The 20,901-nt window shown below is 58.8% G+C and overlaps 2 protein-coding genes across 4 annotated transcripts in view; one reads left to right on the top strand and one right to left on the bottom strand.

The window, feature by feature from the left end:
• Positions 1-8,381, top strand: part of CROCC (ciliary rootlet coiled-coil, rootletin) — a 54,991-nt gene extending 46,610 nt beyond the window's left edge. Inside the window, exons 28-35 of the mRNA XM_011998476.1 lie at positions 1,517-1,680; positions 3,644-3,859; positions 4,558-4,782; positions 5,225-5,374; positions 5,695-5,895; positions 6,078-6,209; positions 6,895-7,077; positions 7,767-8,381. Of these exons, the coding sequence (XP_011853866.1) occupies positions 1,517-1,680; positions 3,644-3,859; positions 4,558-4,782; positions 5,225-5,374; positions 5,695-5,895; positions 6,078-6,209; positions 6,895-7,077; positions 7,767-7,853 (1,358 nt within the window). The 3' untranslated portion in view covers positions 7,854-8,381. The remainder of the gene's footprint in view (positions 1-1,516; positions 1,681-3,643; positions 3,860-4,557; positions 4,783-5,224; positions 5,375-5,694; positions 5,896-6,077; positions 6,210-6,894; positions 7,078-7,766) is intronic.
• Positions 8,382-10,170: 1,789 nt separating this feature from the next.
• On the bottom strand, positions 10,171-16,525 carry MFAP2 (microfibrillar-associated protein 2). 3 transcript variants are annotated; one of them, XM_011998471.1, is made up of 9 exons: positions 16,308-16,404; positions 13,884-13,961; positions 12,753-12,842; positions 12,527-12,553; positions 12,348-12,434; positions 12,139-12,183; positions 11,276-11,363; positions 10,953-11,026; positions 10,171-10,708 (listed from the first exon to the last, which is right to left on the bottom strand). In XM_011998471.1, exons 2-9 carry the CDS (start codon positions 13,918-13,920, stop codon positions 10,605-10,607), a joined length of 552 nt encoding a protein of 183 aa, XP_011853861.1. In that variant the 5' UTR covers positions 13,921-13,961; positions 16,308-16,404; the 3' UTR covers positions 10,171-10,604. The 3 variants fall into 3 exon arrangements, with proteins under 3 accessions (XP_011853861.1, XP_011853862.1, XP_011853863.1); XM_011998472.1 differs by having other exon boundaries at positions 12,753-12,839; positions 16,308-16,393; XM_011998473.1 differs by lacking the exon at positions 12,753-12,842 and having other exon boundaries at positions 16,308-16,525.
• Between the last annotated feature and the right edge of the window lie 4,376 nt (positions 16,526-20,901).

Genomic DNA, 20,901 nt, shown 5'->3' with positions numbered 1-20,901 from the left:
AACTCCTGACCTCAGGTGATCCGCCCGCCTTGGCCTCCCAGAGTGCTGGAATTACAGGCGTGAGACACCGCGCCTGGCCAATTTTTGTATTTTCAGTAGAGATGGGGTTTTACCATGTTGGCCAGGCTGGTCTTGAACTCCTGACCTCAAGTGATTCGCCTGCCTCAGACCCCACGGTGCTGGGATTACAGGCGTGAGCCCCCACATCCAGTCAAGAGAACAAGCAAATCACTTAACTGCTGTGTGCCAGCCTTGCCTGGGAAGAGGGTAAATTGTTCCTTACCTGTCAGGAAGTTGTCGTGAAGATGAAGTGCCTAGCACAGTAGGCACTCGGTATGGAGAGACGTTGAGGTTATGCAGCAGTCACCCTTGCACTGGGCCCTGGGAACAGTGGTGGATGGAAGAGACGAGGCCCAGCCCTCATGGTGCTCATGGTCTGGGTGAGGTGGCAGACATCAGACACCCCTGAGGATGGGATGAGCTCACTGTAATCCAGCCTGGGGCCAGAGAGGCCTCTGAGGGAGGGGGCGGCCCTAAAGGACGGACCAGGCAAAGAGACACCATGGGGAGAGGGGGAGTAGCATGTACAGAGGCCCTAGGGCTGGGACAAAGAATGTTCTAGAACATGGGGGATGCAGGGTGGCCAGTTTGTAAAGGGTGAGAGGGTTTCAGCTGGGATGGGCAAGAAGGCCCCTAAGCTATAGCAGAGAAGTTGGGCTTGATTCTGAGGGCTGTTGGGAAAGGCAGGGATGACAGTGAGTGAGATGCATTTGGGAGTGAGTGAGATGCGTGGGAGGCCCGTGGCTCCTGCATCACTGAGCAAGTGTTCTCTTCTAGGAAGTGGGGACGGGCTCAGCAGCCCCAGCAACTTAGAATGCAGCCCTGGGTCCCAGCCACCATCTCCAGGACCTGCCACCTCCCCGGCTCCTCCAGACCTGGACCCGGAGGCTGTGCGCGGGGCCCTCCGAGAATTTCTGCAGGAGCTGCGCAGTGCCCAGAGAGAACGGGTAAGCCTGGGCATGCGTGGCTGGATAGGGAACCTGCAGCGCCCTGGAGGGGTTGCAGGGTGTCAGAGCAGGGGTCTTCCTTCGTTCCCCCATGTTGGGGCTGCAGGATGATCTTCGGACCCAGACCAGTGCCCTGAGTCGCCAGCTGGCTGAGATGGAGGCGGAGAGAGACCACGCAACCTTGAGGGCCAGGCAGCTGCAGAAGGCGGTGGCTGAGAGTGAGGAAGGTGAGTCTGATCCTTGGGGTCCCTGGTCTCTCGTTTTGGGCAGTTGAGGCAGGAGACGGGGGACTGGCCTCTGACCCTGCTGTGGCCCCCATGACCTGACTCGGGGCTGTCTCCAAGAGGACCCTCCTTGGACAGCCTCACCTGTGTGCAGACCTGCACACTATGAAGGGTCCAGACAGGCTGGCCCTGCACTGGGTGGAGTGTAGGCTGGACATTTTGTGACCTGGTTTGGGTCTCGGGGCTGTGCTTGGCCATGCCTGACGGGGTGGGTGGTGGCTGCAGCCCGGCGCAGTGTGGATGGGCGGCTGAGCGGGGTCCAGGCGGAGATGGCGCTGCAGGAGGAGAGTGTGCGGCGCAGTGAGCGGGAGCGCCGGGCCACGCTGGACCAGATAGCCACCCTGGAGAGGAGCCTGCAGGCCACCGAGAGCGAGCTCCGGGCCAGCCAGGTGGGCGTGAGCTGAGGGCCAGCGGGGGCGACAGGGAATCTGTGTACCCGAGTGGTTGTCTAACTCTTACGTGTGTCTCCCTGTGTCTGTCTGCCTGAGTCTCTCTGCAACCCACAGCCTGTGAGTCTGTGAAATCACATTCAGACTCCATCCTCTCATGTCACTTGTGGTCACTGGCTGTAGAAAAAAGAGCTTGGTCAAGGTGCAATAGCTCATGCCTGTAATCCTAGCACTTTGGGAGGTCGAGGTGGGTGGATCCCGTGAGCCCAGGAGTTTGAGACCAGCCTGGGCAACATGGTGAAACCCCATCTCTATGAAAAATACAAAAAGTAGCTGGGCATGGTGGTGTGGGCCTGTAGTCCCAGCTACTCGGGAGGCTGAGGTGGGAGGATCACTTGGAGCCCAGGAAGTCGAGGCTGCAATGAGCTGTGATCATGCCACTGCACTCTAGCAAGGCAGAGTGAGACCCTGTCTCAGAAAAAAAAAAAAGAAGAAAAGAAAGCGAGCAAGGCTGGGCGTGGTGGCTCACACACGCCTGTAATCCCAGCCCTTTGGACTTTGGGAGGCTGAGACGGGTGGATCACCTGACACCAGGAGATCGAGACCATCCTGGCCAATATGGTGAAACTCTGTCTCTACTAAAAATACAAAAAATTAGCCAGGCGCGGTAGTGGGCGCCTGTAGTCCCAGCTACTCAGGAGGCTGAGGCAGGAGAATGGCATGAACCCGGGAGGCGGAGCTTGCAGTGAGCCGAGATCGGGCCACTGCACTCCAGCCTGGGCGACTGAGCAAGACTGTGTCAAAAAAAAAAAAAAAAAAAGAGAGAAAGAAAGAAAGAAAAGAAAGAAAGAGAGCTTGGGCTTTGAGCTGTCATCTGCCTGGTTTTCGTTTTCCTCATCTCATCTGTAAAAGGAGGAGCAGTGATTACCTCACAGGGTGATACGCATAGGCTGTTATCACAGGTGGTACTCAGGGAGCCTCTGTTTTATGTCTCTGTAGTTCTGGGGTTTTTGTGTGTGTTTGGGGGACAGCTGCGTGTGCCAGTGTGTGTGTCTGCCTGTCTGGGGCAGGAAACTCAGGCCCTGGTGCTGACAGTGCAGCCACAGTTCCTCTCCGCCCTCCCCAGCCTGTCCCTCTATTACTGCCCCGCACTCAACCCCCTGCCTCTGGCCTGGGGCCGAGCTTAGCTGGATTGTTGTGTCTGCGGCTTCAGCCCTGGCCGTGGGCCCAGCCGCAGGGGCTGCGGGAGGAGGCCAGGAACAAAGCTGGGCAGGAGCCAGAGTGGGGGCCCCAGACAGGGCAGGGCTGGGGCTGTGGGCAGGGTGGCAGAGGGGCCAGGCTCAGGATGGGGGCTGGGGAGGCTCTAATAACACCCCCTGTTGATCCACCCTGTCTCTAGGATAGAACCAGGGATTGGAGGACCCCTAGTCTGCCTTCCTGTCCCATCCCCACTCCCCAGGCCTTCTTCACTGGCTGACCCTGGGCAGGGGAGGGGGAATCACAACCTGAAACCCTAGAACAGCAGGGCCCCCTCAGAACTGTCGGGCTCAGCTCAGTTTGCACGTGAGTCAGTGGGGCAGGAGAAGGGCCTCGGAATCTGCATTTCTACAGCCCCTTCCTCAGGGCTTCTGTGAGCACCCAGGTTGTGGTACCCTGGGACCAATCCAGTATCCCCACTGTGCAGATATGAAATGGGGCCAGACGGCGGGAAGGGGCAGTCCTGGGTTCCACAGCCCATTGGCCTGGGCTAAAAATGGAAAGGTGGGCTCTGGGATCTTCATGTCCACTCATCCTGGGAACACATGGGGAGACCGAGGCCCCCAGAGGGTCCCAGGCTGGCCCCAGGTCACACAGGTCACCCTTCGAGGCTGCTCCCCACTCTTCCCCTATAGGCCCCAGGGCGTGTGCGGGAGGGCTGTGGGGTACACTGGATGTCTGGGCCTGAGCCCCGCGCCACCTGCAGGAGAAGATCAGCAAGATGAAGGCCAATGAGACAAAGCTGGAGGGCGACAAGCGGCGCCTGAAGGAGGTCCTGGACGCCTCCGAGAGCCGCACTGTCAAGCTGGAGCTGCAGCGGCGCTCGCTTGAGGGGGAGCTGCAGCGCAGCCGCCTGGGCCTGAGTGATCGCGAGGCCCAAGCCCAGGCCCTCCAGGATCGGGTGGACTCCCTGCAGAGACAGGTGGGCCCCTCTCCAAATCACGGCCACAACATTTGCATGCCCTGTGCCAAGAGCTTTATAGGCACTATGCAATCCCCCAACAACCCTGTGAGGCAAGTATTACCAACATCCCCGTTTCACAGATGGACAAATAGAGGCTGAGAGGTGATGTCATTGTCCAAGATCCCACAGCTAGTAAGAGGCAGAGCCGAAATTAGAATTCAGGGCTATTTGATGACAGAATCTGCATACATAGGAGTCATCTGGGATAAGTTAGAGATGTAGGTTTCACTCATTTCCCTTTTTGCCTTAACTGCTAGGAAGCTCAGCTCTAACTGGAATGTTAAATAATTTGGCTAGCCTTGCCTGAACACCCACCAAAGTCAAAAATAGAAAATTTTAGTGTGGTGGTGGTTACCCTTTCTCTTCCATGGCAGAGAGGAGAGGGGAATGAGGACAGGGAGGAGACCAGTGAGTCTGAGACAGCTAGGTTGATGGCACTCTGGGCACGAGTAATTAGCCAGCAGTGACGTGGGGCCCAGGTTGCAGTAGGCTGAGCCAGCGGGAGTTCTTAGGAACAGAGGGTCTCAATGATGGAGGCCCAGAGAGAAGTGGGAAGGGAGTGGATTCGGCATGCCAGGTGGAGGTCACAGTAGAAGCAGAGATGTAGAGGCCAGATGGGAACAGCCCCCTGATTGTTCTGGCTGTCCTCCTGCCAGGTGGCAGACAGCGAGGTGAAGGCAGGGACCCTGCAGCTGACTGTGGAGCGGTTGAATGGGGCCCTGGCCAAGGTGGAGGAAAGCGAGGGGGCCCTGCGGGACAAGGTGCGGAGCCTGACAGAGGCCCTAGCCCAGAGCAGTGCCAGCCTCAACAGCACCCAGGACAAGAACCTGCATCTACAGAAGGCTCTGACCGCCTGTGAACATGACCGCCAAGTGCTCCAGGTCTCGGGCCCAGGGTCTGGCTGGGGTGGGTCCAATGAGAGAGTCAGCCAGTAAGAGCAGGCCTGGAGGGGGGCCCTGGTAAAGAGCCAGCCAATGGGGCAGTCAGTTGGAGCCAATGAGAGCAGGCTTGAAGGGAGGGCGTGGGCCCAGTAGACCATCAGCCAATGAGAAGAGGCTCTGGGTATGTCCTGTAAGAAGATAAGACTACTAGTATAGACTTGGGGGGCCCAGGTGCAGGGTTTATTGGGGAGATTTGGGGCCTGAGTGGGTCCTACCTTACGCAGGTCAGTGGATAGGCCGTGGATGGGTCTGGTGTGCACCCCACCCTCCAGGTGAGATGACTGCCTGTTTTGTGGGTTGTGGACCTATCTGGAGGTACAGAATAGAGAGGACTCCTTAGGGGTCCCAGGCCAGCCTGGCACCATCAGCCCCTGTCCCCCAGGAACGGCTGGATGCTGCCCGGCAGGCGTTATCTGAGGCACGGAAGCAAAGCAGCTCTCTGGGCGAGCAGGTGCAGACGTTGCGAGGCGAGGTGGCTGACCTGGAGCTGCAGCGGGTAGAGGCCGAGGGCCAGCTACAACAGCTACGGGAGGTGAGGGCCAGGGTGTGCCCCCTCTGTCCCCAAGACTGTGAGGCCCTGGGATAGGGTGGGGACGTTCCCACCCATCTCAACTTCATGCCAAACCCTGCTGCAACCTCCAGTAAGGAAACATGGTTCATTCAGAGCATAGTTCTGTTATACAGATGGAGAAACTGAGACTCTGAGAGAAAGGTTTGGCTTCAGGTGACAATTCTCTGATGTGGGCCTCACCGTCGCCTGCTCTGTGAGTGGGCCAGCCTCATTATCCCCAAGCTTCAGATAAGTATGCTCAGGCCCAGAGGGATTCAGGGCCTGCCTGGCTTCTGTTGCAGGTGCTGCGGCAGCGGCAGGAGGGTGAGGCTGCAGCCCTGCACATGGTCCAGAAGCTGCAAGATGAGCGGCGGCTGCTGCAGGAGCGCCTGGGCAGCCTGCAGCGCGCCCTGGCTCAGCTGGAAGCCGAGAAGCGGGAGGTGGAGCGCTCAGCCCTGCGGCTGGAGAAGGACCGTGTAGCCCTCAGGAGGACGCTGGACAAGGTAGGCTGCTCCCTGGGCTCTCCCCTCACTTCCTGTGGGGCCTAGCTGTGGTGGATCCCACTGCACATCCCCAGGGTGTGCTGCCTCTGGTGGGGTTAGGTTATTCCATTGGGGTTCAGGAACCCGAGCCCCCTCAGTAAGCTCCTCCTGGCACCCTGATCTCCTCTGGCTCTCCTGCCTAGGTGGAGCGGGAGAAGCTTCGTAGCCACGAGGACACAGTGCGGCTGAGCGCAGAGAAGGGCCGCCTGGACCGCACCCTCACGGGAGCTGAGCTGGAGCTGGCAGAGGCGCAGAGGCAGATCCAGCAGCTGGAGGTCTGACCCCACCCAGTCCGGGACGCCAACTTCATCCCCAATCTGAGTGCTCAGCAATCCCAGTGTTGCTGATGGCCCAGCCAGCCCAGGGCCCACAACCCCCTCCTCTAGGAGCTCTGAGCCTTCCAGTGACCCAGCCAGGCTATGGAGGGAGGGGTTCTCCATAAGGTGTACGGAAAAGACACTAAAGGCCTTTTGCACGTGAGCCTGTGGGTTCATGTATGTTGTGGCCTTGCGGCAGTGTGAGAACCCATGTGATTATTCTTGTGTATGGAGCATGAACCTTGTGCATGGTGTGGCGTGTCTAGGTATTGTGAATATGTGTTTGTGTACAGACGTTTTCATGTATGTGGGAGTTGGGCCTTTGCACATACACATGCACCTGTGTGAGTCCAGGTAGGGATTTACATGCTTGCCTTTGTGCCTGTGTGTATGACGTCTGAGTGTGTGAGTGTGTGTGTGTGTGTGCGCGCGCATGCACCTACCTGAGTGGGGGTCATTGGGTGCACTCACCCTGGGCTTGCAGGCTCACTGTCAGGGCCAGCAGGATGGAAGACACACAAGGATCTCTCCTGCCTTCCCTCTCTGCACTGGCCACGTCCCAGGGAGGTGCCTGACAACCTGTCACACATGCGCACACACACTCACGCTGGGCCAGAACCCTGACCACAGCCGCTCTCTGCAGGCGCAGGTGGTGGTGCTGGAGCAGAGCCACAGCCCAGCCCAGCTGGAGGTAGATGCGCAGCAGCAGCAGCTGGAGCTGCAGCAGGAGGTGGAGCGGCTGTGCAGTGCCCAGGTGCAGACTGAGCGCACGCTGGAGGCTCGGGAGCGGGCCCACCGCCAGAGGGTGCGTGGGCTGGAGGAGCAGGTGTGCAGGCCCCCTCAGAAGGCTGGGCCAGGATCCTGTGTGGGGCTGGAGGAAGGGGAGAGACCCAGTCAAGACCTCGTGGGTATAGGCAGTTGATGGCTCCCATAACGGAAAAGGGTGGGGTTGGCTCTGCGCTGGTATCAGCCAAGACCAGACCAGGGGCCACGGGATGCTCCTGGGCCCAAGGCCTTCCTGCCATGGCTCTGCTCCCCCTGGCTCCATGCTCAGGGCAGCCTTCTCCCTGGGTGGCCAGGTGTCCTCAGCAGCTCCAGCCTCAGGTTCTCCCAGCAATCTCATCCCTGAAGACCGCAGGGGCAGAAGTCCCAGGGCTGTCCCTCACTGGCCTGCTCAGATCACACACCCCTTCCTGACCATGCCTGAGCCAGCCTTGTCAGCTGGAGGCTGGGTCACATGTCCACCCCTTGGGTCTGGGCTAGAGCCACGCCCACCCAAGTGATGATGGGGATAAAGAATGGGGGTGGAGTTGCCCTGAAAGGTGCCGACAGTCAGAAGACGCCTGACTCTGCCGTAAGGAACAAAATGAGAAGGGCAGGACAGCCCCTGGCTCTCAGTCAGGTCAGACCTTTCCTGAAACCGTGGCATTGTGTCCCTCTGGGTTCCCAGCTGCCTTCCTTTCTCTGAAGCCAGGCTGACGACCTGACTGGCCTTATCTTCCCTTTTTTCCCCAGGTGTCCACACTGAAGGGACAGTTGCAGCAGGAGCTTCGAAGGAGCTCAGCACCCTTCTCCCCACCCTCCGGCCCCCCAGAGAAATGAACCCCTGCTGGCATCTGGAAAAAGGCCCTATGCCCGGGACAGGGGAGGGCCCTCCTTTTGGACAGCCCACCCTCCAGAGCCCAGTCCCTTGGGGGCCTCAAGCTAGGGTGGGATGAGGAGGCGCTCCGCTGGCAGTGCTGAGGAGGGGTACTCCAGCTCCAGGCCTGGCGAGGCTTCCCAGCATCGCCTGCAGGCCCCACCTCAGTCCAGCCTCCCTCTTCCAGGATGAGCCACTGTAGATAGTACAAGTTCCTCCCTGAGGGGCTGAGCCGTAGCCAGGGTTGGGGAGAGCCCTCGTCTCTGGTCAGCCCTGGAGCAAGGGTTCGTGGGAAAGAGGAGAGGGGCCAGGCCCAGGGCAGGGGTCAGAGGCCCAGTCCCTGACTCTGGCTTCCCAGGGATCTGTCTGCCTTAGTTGAGAGTGTGTGTCAGGAAATTCCTCAGAATGCTCAGAGTCCCTGTATTTTTATACCTTTTTACAATGTTAACTGTTCAGAACTGTTTTTTGTAACAAGACCTCCTTTTCTAAAAAGTTTGTACAGATGTGTCCCTCTTCTAGATGATTGGAGGAGACGGGGTCGGGGGGAGACAGGTGGGGTCTGGGGCAAGAGGGATGGGGCCCTGTAGGGAGGGGTGCTTGGGGAGGCGGCAGGGAGAGGCAGAGAGGCCTGTGTTGGGAAGGGAACTTGCCAGCCTCACAGGATGTCAGATGGGGAGGCCTCTGGGGTCCTGAGTCACCCGGTGCATAGAACAGATGGGGCTGTTGAAGCCTGGGACTGGACCGAGCCTGGGCAGCTCGACTCTTTCCAGTCTGTGCTTTCTTGCCCCTTTCTCTGGCCCCTCCTTAGATCCAAGCCCACCCTCGGGACAGTGACAGGCCTTCCAGGCAGCATGGCAAACAAGTGCAGGTTTGGGTGTGAACATGCCTGGCTCCGCTGGGTGATCCTGAGCAAAGCTGTCGCCCAGGCTGGAGCGCAATGGCACGATCTCAGCTCACTGCAACCTCCACCTCCCGGGTTCAAGTGATCTTCCTGCCACAGCCTCCTGAGTAGCTGGGATTACAGGTGCCCGCCACCATGCCCAGCTAATTTTTGTATTTTTTTTTTTTTTTAGTAGAGACGGGTTTCACCATGTTGATCAGGATGGTCTCAAACTCTAGACCTCAGGTGATCCACCTGCCTTGGCCTCCCAAAGTGCTGGGATTACAGGCATGAGCCACCACGCCCAGCCTGCTTAACCTCTTAAAGCCTCAATTTGCTCATTTGTAAAATGGGAACCTACCGCATAGGGCGACTGGGGAAGTTCACATAGGAGGTGCTCAATCAGTGTCTGAAGGAGAAATTAATACTCATCCTCATCTGCTGGAGTCCAGCTGCCCGATTTGGCCACAGCACTGCCGCTGACAGCTGTGGACCCGTGGGTGGGACCCTTGGGTGGGTTACTTCATGTCTCTGGGCTGTTTTCCTGTCTCTAAGAGGGGGATATGAATTACATCCACCACATATGCCTGTTCAGAGTTAAGGAGTGTGCGAGCCTTCACGCAGAGCCCAGGCCCCACGTGCTGGTCAGAGGGAGGTGTTATAATGGCTTGCTCGTTTTTGCCCTCTTTTTTTCTTTGAGACAGTCTTGCTCTGCCCAGGCTGGAGTGCAGTGGCGCGATCTTGGCTCACTGCAACCTCCGCCTCCCAGGTTGAAGCAATTCTTGTGCCTCAGCCTCCTGAGCAGCTGGGTTTACAGGCGCACGCCACCACGCCTGGCTGATTTTTTTTGTATTTTTACTAGAGACAGGGTTTCACCACTTTGGCCAGGCTGGTCTCGAACTCCTGGCCTCAAGTGATCAGCCCGCCTCGGCCTCCCTGAGTGCTGGGATTACAGGTGTGAGACCCTGCACCCCACCGTTTTTGTTCTTTTAATGGCACCCATCTCCCCAACTTCTCAAAGGCCTTGGATGTCAGTCCGCCTGCCTTGATCTCATGCCCTCCAACCCCATGGGCAGCCTCCCATCTTCACTGTGTCCCTCTGGTGATGGGAACTCATGTCCTCACCAAGCAGCCCTGATCATGAGAAAGCTGTGTCCCTGAAGCCTTCCATCTCCCATGCAATTCCTGCAACACGCGTGCGCACGTACACTGTCATGACGCAGTGTTCTGGGCAGGGCAGAACTGGAGCCGGTGGGTGAGGAGGTGGGGCTGGGACTGCAGAAGCACAGGGCACCTGAGCAGACCGTTCACTCCAAGGGGTGGGGAGCCTCTCAGGACAGTCTGCGTTGGGGGCACTTGGCTGGCCCTTCTGTGCTCTCTACCGAAAAAGTGACTCGATCTTTTGTAAAAACTGTTTTTAATTTTGTATAAAATAAAGGTGGTCCATGCCCAGGGGGGCTGTAGGAAATCCAAGCAGACCAGCTGGGGTGGGGGGACGTAGCCTACCTCAGGGGACTGTGAAGGGGGGACTGTCTGTCCTCAAAAGGGGCTGAGAAGGCCCGTAAGGGGCCAAGGTCCCACAGAGAGGCCTGGGATGCCCCCTCCAACCTGAGGGGCAGACACTAGGCAGTGGGGAGCTCCCATCATGCCCCAGAGGTGGCCACAGGCTGAAGGAGTGGCCTGAGGCACCGCAGCCTGCAGCCCCCAGGGCTGCAGTCCACTAACTTTTTACAGAATAAAAGGAACATGGGGATGGGGGAAAAAGCACCAGGTCAGGCAGGGCCCGAGGGCCCCAGATCCCAGGAGGGCCAGAACTCCGGATGCCAGCACCACCCTAGCAGCCCCCACAGCTCCTGGCACAGGAGGCCGCCACGGAATGGCATAGGCCGCTGCTGGCCATCACGCCACATTTGGAGAACTTGTCCCGACACAGGTCAGCTATTAGGGGCAGGAAGGAGGGGGGTCAGGGTGGAGCTGGGAGATGAGAACCGCTGTCCCTCCCCCAACTCTGGTGATAGGAGTGTTTTGAGGATGAAAAGTAGCAGGGAGGGGAGCTCAGGGTGTCCTGGAAGTGGGCCTGGTGGATAATACGTGTTGAATAAACATCAGGTGGGTGACTAGGTAGCCAGATAATGAAGTGGACCAGGGGGTAGGGGAGGTCTTGGGGAGGAGGCCTTCCTACCTCGGAGGAGCTCCTCGTGGGCACACACTGTACGGACACAGATCTCCTTGTTAACAACGTACACACGGCGGAGGCTGCAGGGACAGGGCACGGGAGGTCTCAGCCCCACTTCCACCCAACCCCACTGGGATAGCCCAGACAGAACCCGGCACTGGAGTCCAGGAGTGGAGGTCCCTGGCTCAGGCTCAACCACAGAACTGAGCTCAACTTCAGGACTCACTATCTTTCCTCCAACTCCCACCTTGGCTGGCCAGAGCTGTCCCGTGTGCCCTCTAGCCCCCCAAACTCCGGAGTCCTCCCGACAGCTGCCCACCTGTGCTCACCTGTAGAAGCAGACCTCGTTGATACACTGTTTGCACGGCTTGTGTATGGAGTAGAGGCGGGTGCACGGGTACTGTTCCTCACGGCAGTCTGGTGACAGGTGGGGTCAGACTAGGAGCCCAGAGTTGGGGGGCGGCCCCCAGCCTCACCCACCTGAGGCTGGTTCGCAGGGCCTAGTCCCCCCTGTACCCTCAGGCCCCGTGCAGACACCCATACCTACACATGCCCACGTAGACACGTGCAGCACTGTCAGACTTACCAGGGCTGTAATATTCATGTATCAACTCACAACCACACTTACTATAGAAGCCTAAGTTCAACAGAAATTCCCACCCACCCGTGCATCGTCACAAAAGCCCATACCAACTTCCAAGCAGATCTGCCCACGCTCACAGAAGCCCACATAGGAACACACACACCAACCCACACGAGGGTAAGCACACGGATTCTCTCGCACACACACACCTTGTTCTTTCAAGCTCTCAGCTGGGGCAGCCGAAGGGGCACCGCTCAGCCAGCCTGCGCTCCCTGGCCCTTCCTCGCCTCCACATGGGCACCACCCAGTCTCTCTGGCTGACAGGAAGTCCCCAGCACACTCCCTGCCCCCCCCAGTAACTGTGAGGACAGGGGCCTTCCTAGGCTGCCAATTTAGCCTCCAGTCAGGCACGCTGGGGACTGGTGGGACCTCCTGGAGCTGCCTAGGGGGGCCTGGGGATGCCAGCCTACAGCAGTCATACTGCCCACATTACTGCCAACAGCCCACATGGGCAAGGGACAAAGACTTCCAGCCCACCAGCACCGCCCCCTACTCCACCCCAACTTCAGGCCGTGCCTCCATTTCTCTGGCTGTCAAGAAAGCCCTTACCAAGAGGCCCAGGCTCTGTGGGCTCCGCCTCCGCATTTCCTGGTTCTGGTGTCGAGACAGAGGTAGGCAGACATCATTGGGAGGGGTATCTTCAGGGCAAGGGGAGTCACCTCTCCCAGCCCTGGCAGACCCCCACTCCCAGGGTGGACAGAGTGGGGAGGGGTGAGGCAGGAGCTGGGGCAGGGGTGGGAGCAGGGTCTGGCGCCTACCTGGGGTTGGGGCTGGGATGACTTCCTGTTGCACTTGCTGCTGGGACTGGAACTGGAACTGTTCCTCGGAGGGCCGAGGAGTCACCTCTGCAGCCAGGGGAGGATAAGGGGGTCTGCTCCCTCTACCCCTCCCAGGGGCTCTCCCCACCCCAGCTGCCCGCCTACCCCCAGCCCGTTACCTTGATAATCATAGTAGTCTGGGCTGTCTGCAAACAAAGATGAAAGTGGAATTGGTGGGAGTCAGGCTACTCCCCCAGCCCCAGGGGCAAACAAGGTCCCCGCTGAGCCAGGGACCAACCCCCAGAGTTCCCATCAGCCTGTCCAGTGCGGTCCCTGGCTGAGCCATGCACATCTGAGCAGCCAGGCCTCCGTGACCCGGCAGGGCTGGGGGTGGAAGGCCCTTACCGATCTGGTCGCTATAGTGGGTGTACTGGACGTGGTCAGGGAACGGCGGCAGTGGGTCCAGGTCGTACTGGCCCTGAGCCAGCAAGCCTGCTGTGGGGAGGCAAAGCATGTGGGATACCCCACGGGGAGGGGCAACGGGGGCCTCAGGCGCTTCTGGGGAGGTGAGGCGGGGGTCACAAGGGCAGGTCTGTAAGAACCTAGGACCCTACAAGCAGATTCCTAGAGGATCCAGACTCTTCTTCGATGGTAAAGACGCTTCCCCACCCTGGTCGTGGTCACCTCCCTGACCTCATCCTGCCCCTTCCTGTTGCTGGCCTCCTGGCTGTTCCTGGGACTCCACATGCTCCTGCCTCCCTCAGAGCCTTTGCACCTGATGCTCCCTGGGCCTGTGAGGCCTGCTCAGCTGCTTCAGGTCTTCCCTGGAATTTCAGCCTCATGAGAGGCCGCCCCACCCCCAGCCCACCGGCCCTCCTGCTGATTTCCGTCCAGCACTCAGCACATGCTGGCGTTTCTCACATCTGCTTGTTTCCTGTTTGTCCTCCTTCCCTGGACTGGCCGCATGATGAGGAGCAACGATGTGTCTGCCTGGTTCATTGCTGAATCCCCAGGGCCTAGCCCAGCACTTGGCACGTTGTAGGGACTCAACACATAACAGCTGAATGAATGAATCTTGGCCCTGCTAGGACTTTTGTGGTCCTCATTGATTCTCCTCATTTGGCCAGTACGGACCCCCCCAAGGTCGAGACTGTATAGAGCTGAAGGGCCCTGAATGGATCTAGAACCCAAGCATCCGGACTCCCTGCCTTGGGTGCCCCTGCACCTCCTCCTGCACATCGGCTCCCAGAGGGGCGTTGTGCCTTGTGCCACGGAGTCCTTGTGCCTGGGACGTGCCCTCCAGAGCCCTGCCTGCCTGCTGCTGTGGAGGGCTGGGGGAAGGGCCGGGAGCTGCCTCCAGATGCTGCCAGTGTTGGCTGGTCCAGTCTGTGGTCCAAGCAGGCAGGAGGCCCTGGGAGCTGGGGAGCTGAGTTCTGGCCATAAGTCATGACACAGGCTCACTGCTAATCCCCCCTACTAACCCTACTCCCCACCCCTACATAAGGGGAGCTACCCTCTGCCCCAGGAGCCACTTACCAGGCAGGAATAGCAGGAAGAGGTAGGCAGCTCTCATGGCAACGAAGAGGCAGGCCGGAGTGGTGTCAGAGAGGACAGCTGGGGAAAGACCGGTGGGAGCTCTACCCAGGGCCGCACCCAGGACAGCAGAGCCCACCTTTGATCCCCTGATTTCACCCTGGAGAAAGTGGCACCCAGAAGCCAGGCATGGGAGGGCTGGAGTGGAGGGACATCCCAGTCCCTGCTGGCCTGCCCAGGTGTTCAGGTCACAAGGAATAAGGCCTCCAACCCAGCTCCAGGGCTGATCCTGACAAGCATACCCCGTGTCATGTGTGTACTAGACACAGTCAGGGAAGGGTGGACCCTGCCCTGCTCACTAAGGGGACATTCCTAACGTGCTCCCAGCCCGGGCCATTCTGTCCTCACCCACACCCATGCTCAGCCCTCTGGCCCAGTGCCTCCCCGGGTGTCCAAGGCACTGACCGCATGAATCGCTGAACCAGGCCCATCCTTGGGACCCCAGCTGTGGCCAACCGGCATCACCGCCTGGACTGAGCAGCTTCTGCCAAGCCCACCACCTGCTCCCAATTAGCCCCTGGGCCCTGAGCATCCTGCTCAGCAGAAAACCACATACACATGGGCCTGCCGGGCCCCCACAGCGGCCAGGCCGGGCAGGGCTCCCAGCGCCCAGAAAACTCCTCTCCTGCCAGGCCTCCAGGCCTCGCAAGACCTGGCTGTGTTCATCACAGGCTCACGAGACCTGGGCTATTTGCAGCAGCAGGAAACACTAGAGTGAAGTCTGAGGGGACTCCTCTGGATTCCAGAACGGCAGCACTGAAGGGGCCGTGACATCACCCGGCCTGGGGGTTCCGCACCCCCTGACATTGTAGGCAAGTATGTATGTCATTTGGAAGGAGAGGGCACCGGGTCATGGCTTTCATTAGGATCCTGACATTCAAGAGCCCAGCCTCCAGTCCTGGCCACTCGGTGGGACTTGGGGAAGCCTCCGGTTCCCCACATCCAGCCCCAGCTCCGTGGAGGGCCACCTCAGGTCCCTCAGCCTTCTGTAGGGAGGACTGCGAGGGTGGGGTCCATTCTCCAGGAGGGCCCCTCCCGGCTGCAACCCAGGAAGTCTTTCCAGAAAGCTAGCTGGAAACCCCAACTTTGCTCTATTTTCCCCACTGGGAATCCAGGGAGAGGGGAGGGAAAGGGGAGAAAGCATGGGGTCTTTCCCTCCTTCCTCTGAATCCTGAGGCCTCCCTGACCCCCGGCCCTCTCATGCGTTTTGGGCACCTCACTGAGGTGGAGTGGGAGCGGGGAGACGAGGCTCAGGACCAAGCTGCCCCAGAGGTGAGGGATAGCTGACTCCCCACACCCCATTCTGAAAACCCTTGACCTCCTCATGGAAGGGGGATGAAAAGACCCCAGAGCCTTCGTCGCCCCTCTCCCCACCGTCGCCCCCCTCCCCACCGTCGCCCCTCTTCCCATCGTGGCCCCTCTCCCCATCGTCGTCCCTCTCCCCATCGTTGTCCCTCTCCCCATCGGTCAGGCCGGTTGGAGCCCCAGCTGCTCAGCAGAAGGCGCTGAATTGGGGCATGAGGGGCTGCAAGGTGTTGGGGGATGCCTGTTGGTCCCCTGCGTGGAGTCTTCTTCCCTACGACTGGCCCCCAAACCCAGGCTTATTGGGGGAGGGAGGCCCACGGGCTAGCGGGTAGACAGGAAAGAGGGAAGTCAGTGTGGAGTTCATGGGCTCCTCCCAGGGGACCACATCTCCAAGCACTTCTAGACCAAGGGGTTTTGGGGCGTGCGGGAGGCCAGGACCTGCCCGGGAGGCTGCCCCACCCCCACCTCTGGCCTCTTCCACAGCTGCGGCCTCCCCCAACCCCGACTCCCCTGCGTCCTGGGAGGAGGGGGACAGGGGGCCCCGACGCTGGCTCAGACCTCAGACGGAGGGCTCTGCCCGCTCCAGAGCCAAGCTAGGGGGGAGGGGTCCCAGCGGGGGGAACCCAGATGCTGCAGCGCCGCACAGCTGGGAACAGTCAGCCGCGGAAACTTGTTCCGCGCGCCCTCGCGCTCCCGTCTCTGATCTCTCTTTGTCTCTCTGCGTCTCTGTCTCGGCCATTCCCACCGGGGCCCCCCACCCCACCCGCCACATTCCAACCTCCCCGGGAGAACAAAAGATGTCCCATCCCCCGACGCCCCCACCTCTGGCTCCCCCCAAACTCGGGCTCCCCGCCCTTCCCAATTCACGTTTTCTCTGCAGAGCAACCCCAGACTTTCCAGGTGCCCCCCTGGCGTCCGCTCTGAAGGCGCTGGGTTCAGGACCTCCGCGGTCGCCCCAGGATCGGGGACCCGGAGAGCCTGGCACCCCCGTCCCCGCGCCGGGGGACCCGCCGACGCCCCTGACCGCCCCCCGGGGCCCCCGAGCGCCAGGCCCGCGCCTACCTGTCCGGGTCACTCCGCCGCCCGCTCCGAGTCCGCCCGCCGGAGCCGCCCCTTGGCCCGCTCCGAGTCCCCCTCCGGGCCCCCGACGGGGCTGGCGCCCGCCCTCCAGCCCCAGAGCCTCTGGGTCCTAACGCGAGCGGCCCGCACAGGCCGCCACGCCGTGCCCTCGGGGTTCCATCTCCTCGGGGGTGTCCCCGGGGGAGAGGCGCCCGGAGCCGTCCTCACGTCCGTGCAAAGCTTCCTCCGTCTCACAGCTGCTCCTCACTCGACGTCGACGGGGTGAGGGGGGTGAGGTGGGTGAGGTGGGTGAGGTGAGCAAGGGTGGGTGTGTAGCCCATTTCACAGAGGAGAAAACCAAGTTTCCCAAAGTGACCCACCATAGGCCCCTCAGCCAGAAAGTAAGCCTCGCTCGCATTCTGCCTTCTCCCAGCTTACAGGACACCCTCCTGCCTTGGTTTTCCTTCTGCCTCTCCAGCTGAGCCTGCTGCCTCTCCCAGGCCCGCACCATCTCCTCCTACACTGCTGAGCTCTGGGCCATGGCTGGCTTCCACAACCAGCCGTTCTTTCTTTCCTTTTCTAGAGACAAGGTCTTGCTGTGTTGCCCATGCTCATCTCGAACTTCTGGCCTCGAAATTTTGGCCTCAAGAGTTCCTCCTGTCTCATCCTCCTGGGTTGCTGGGATTACAGGCAAGATTCCCTGACCCGGGTCATAACCAGCACTTTTTTCAGCCCTGACCCTATCTATGTGTCCCACAAATGTCCCCAAGGTGCATCAACTTCAACAAGCATCCAAGTCCAAATTCACAACCTCCTAACTCTCCCCAAGACCTGGCCTTCAAGACCTGGCCTTCCAGGGTTCCCAGTACTCCATTGGCCCCCCAGCCTTCCATTACCCAGGCTTCCTCCCCTACCCTTAGCCCTGCATCTAATCCAGTACCCACCTGTGAATGCTACTAAAAATTTATTTTGTGACTCTGTCCACTGCTCCCTCCCTGGCCTAAGCCACTGTGAGACCAAGTTGCAATCCCAAGAAACCACATTTGTTCTTTCTGCTTGTCAGAAGCTGACAAAGCCCTGACTCAGTGGCCAGCAGCAGCGCAACGGAAGGATGTCTTGAAGATGGCAGGCAGGGCAGAACACAGGCTCCCACGCCTCTTGCTTGAATCACTGCATTGTTAGGAAAGGTAAGTTCAATGATCCTGGCTGTGCCTTTTCCTGTACGTAAGATAGCACCTGACAGGACCGATGATTATGCCTCTATAATCTACATAACTAGGTGCATCCTCGAACCCAAACCTTGGTGAGATTTGCTCTAGTGTAGCTTCTGAAGACATTTGATGTAACTTTTTTCTTCTTTTTTTTTTTTTTTAATGAGACCAGGTCTCGCTCTATCATCCAGGCTGGAGTGCAGTGGCACCATCACAGCTCACCTCTTGGGCTCAGGTGATCCTTCCACCTCAGCCTCCCAAGTAGCTGGGACTACAGGCAAGAGCCACCATGCTCAGCTAATTTTTTTTGTTTTTTTTGTAGAGAAGGGCTTTTGCCATGTTGCCCAGTCTGGTCTTGAACTCCTGAGCTCAAGCAATCCACCTGCCTCAGCCTCCAAAAGTGCTGGGATTACAGATGTGAGCCACTGTGCCTGACCATAACTTCTGAATATATGCAGAACCACCTGCCTCTGTATCTAAAGTGTGGGCTGAAATGCTGCTTTGGAGCAGTCTGACAGAGACTCTCTGAAACGTTCTCCCAGGGTGCAGTCCTCAGTAAGACTCAATAAAAGTAACTTTAATTTTTTCAGCGGCTGATTTTCTTTTTTTTTTTTTTAAATGGAGTTTCACTCTGTTGCCCAGGCTGGAGTGCAGTGGCGTGACCTTGGCTCACTGCAACCGCCACTTCCCAGGTTGAAGGGATTCTCCCACCTCAGCCTCCCAAGTAGCTGGGATTACAGGTGCATGCCACCATGCCAGGCTAATTTTTGCTTTTTTTTTTTTTTTTAAGTAGAGACAGGGTTTCACCATGTTGGCCAGGTTCCTGACCTTAGCTGATCCACCTGCCTTGGGTTCCCAAAGTGCTGGGATTATAGGCATGAGCCACTGTGCCTGGCCAAAAGGTGGATTTTTTCTTTTTTTTTTTTTTGAGACGGGGTCTTGCTGTCTCTCAGGCTGGAGTGCAGTGGCGCGTCCTCGACTCACTGCAACCTCTGCCTCCCAGGTTCGAGTGAGTCTTATGCCTCAGCCTCCGGAGTAGCTGGGACTACAGGCACCCGCCACTGTGCCTGACTTTTTTTTTGTATTTCTAATAGAGATGAGGCTTCACCATGTTGTCCAGGCTCATCTTGTACTCCCAGTTGATCCACCCACTTCGGCCTCCCGAAGTGCTGGAATTACAGGCGTGAGCCACTGGGCCTGGTCAAAAGACTGATTTCTTCTTTAGTTGATACCACCATCATTTGCCTAGGCTCTGCGATAGCCTCCACTCCGGGCTCTCCCACGTGGGTCCTGCCTCCCTCACCCCTGCAGATCGTGACCGCTTCTACTGAACGCCTTTCACTCAGGTTGGGGGCTCAACTCCCCTGTGGCCTCCAGGACCCCTGCCCTTTATGGCAGCCTGGCTCTGCCTCCTCTTCCTCCTCTAACCACCGGCCTTTGGGGGCTTTCTCCCAAATTCCTCTCCTTCCCAGACTGGGGCGTTTATTCCTCCCGAGCACTGGCTGAGGTCTCCTCCGTGGGGTCACAGATCAAACCCTCCCTTCCTCAGCGGGGCCTTCCCTTTTTCCTTTTTTTGTGCTTTCTAGCTTTACTGCTTGCAGCTGTCTTGTTGGCCTATCTGTGACCATCTGAGCCCTGTCCCTCTTCCCGATGAGACTGTCATCTTGCCCCGTGAAGGCCGGGACTGAGGCCTGTTTTTGCTTATCTTCAGTTTTGCTGATTAGGCTCAGAGCCTGGCTCCGAGCAGCAGTTCAGCAAACATTTGTGGAATGAATGAGTGAACTGTACTCTCAACTCTTCCCAGAGAGACTGGCTGGGAATGCAGATCCTCTGCCTCTGGGGCAGCCTTCAGTCCTGCCCAGGAGCAGGGGGTTCTGCGGGCTGGGAGGAGATGTAGGGGCTGCGGGCTGGGAGGAGATGAGGATGGTCCCTGACTGAGACCCTTGCCGTGTGATCTCTTCACCCCTAGTCATTCCCCCACTTCCCTTAGACTCTGAGTCTCAGGAAGGGACTCAATATGTCCTGCGCCCCCTCCATTCCCCAGGACTGCTTTGTTGAAGAATGGCCATGCCCCGTCCCCCAGTGTCTGTGGCAGTGCAGCAGAGACTTTTGCCACCTGGAGAGAGGTGGGCCCTCAGGCCGGCCCAGCCGTCTGCCTGCCCTTAGACCCCACTGCTGCCAGGAGCAATCCCACTGGCAAAAGAGAGGAAATCACCCAGTAGAAATGCTGTCCCTTACCCTCGAAAAAAAGAGGGAGGCTGGGCGCGGTGACGCACACCTGTAATCTCAGCAGTTTAGGAGACCGAGGCGGGCGGACCGCTTGAGCCTAGGGGTTTGAGACCAGCCTGGACAGCATGGCAAAACCCCATCTCTACAAAAAATACAAAAATTAGCTGGGTGTGGTGGCGCCTGCCTATAGTCCCCGCTACTCAGGAGGTGGAGGTAGGAGGATCATCTGAGCCTGGGGAGGTGGAGGCTGCAGTGAGCCATGATTGCACCACTGCACTCCAGCCTGGGCAACAGAGCAAGACCTTGTCTAAAAAAAAAAAAAAAGAAAGAAAGAAAAACTGGGAGATTGAGGGGCTAAAGCTGCCAACTCGTGTCCTGGCTCCCAGGTCCTCTCTGCTGCTTCTACCCATTCCCCTGGCTGTTTCTTTGGGCAGGGGAGGGGATGGGGCTGTGGTTGCTGTGCTCCCACTATGTCCTTGGCCATGTGCTCCTTCCCTGCCAGGCTTTCATGCTGGATGGTGAACTGCTTGCAGGGTGAAACCATGTTTTTGTCTCATTTTATTCAGTTTGTTGAGTTAGTCCTGGTGCCTGGCACACACCTGTCCAATAGATTCATGAATAATCGGCTAAGGGTAGAGGAGGTATTTGAACCCAGGCCTCTCTGTGGCTTCCTCTGAAACAGCATCTGCCACCCTGAACCGTCGCTGTGCGCGGAGCAGAGGTCCACCATGATGTGCCTCCTGGCAGGAGTTACATCCTCACACCCACATCCCTTCTCCCCAGCATGATTCAACGTTTTCTCAGCCCCTACTCTGGCAGGCCTGGGGATAGCACCAGGGGTTCCAGGAATGAGGTTGGCCAGGGCTTTTGGAAGGCAGGAAACAGCCAGTCTTTCCTGTTCTCCCCTGCCCAGATGAGCCAGACGGCCAAGCTGCCTCTCTAGAGCAGAGGGGCTTGGCCAGGGGCCCGCTGGTGAGATGAGCTCAGAGGCACCCACCCTTCCCTGAGGGATGATGCACGTGGTTCTGGCTGGGAGATGTGGGCTCTGAGCCTGGATTTCATCTGAGGGAGGAACTGCCCACAAACATGTCCCAGGATGTTGGGGTGGAACAGGGAGGGGGAAAGGTGGAAGAGAGGGAACTGTCCCCTAGCAAATG

The sequence above is a fragment of the Mandrillus leucophaeus genome, unplaced genomic scaffold, assembly GCF_000951045.1.
Source record: "Mandrillus leucophaeus isolate KB7577 unplaced genomic scaffold, Mleu.le_1.0 Scaffold571, whole genome shotgun sequence".
Lineage (NCBI taxonomy): Eukaryota > Metazoa > Chordata > Mammalia > Primates > Cercopithecidae > Mandrillus > Mandrillus leucophaeus.
The sequence above is the reverse complement of the archived record's forward strand: the minus strand, read 5'-3'. Positions and strand labels throughout refer to the sequence as shown.

Bases quoted from the DNA above. Each gene is read 5' to 3' on its own strand.
- MFAP2 (XM_011998471.1), bottom strand. From the start codon at position 13,920: ATGAGAGCTGCCTACCTCTTCCTGCTATTCCTGCCTG. The intron at 12,554-12,752 runs GTAAGGGCCTTC...CTTTGTTTGCAG, and splicing joins CCACTATAGCGACCAGATCG to ACAGCCCAGACTACTATGAT. The intron at 12,184-12,347 runs GTAGGCGCCAGA...TCTCGACACCAG, and splicing joins CATCCCAGCCCCAACCCCAG to AACCAGGAAATGCGGAGGCG.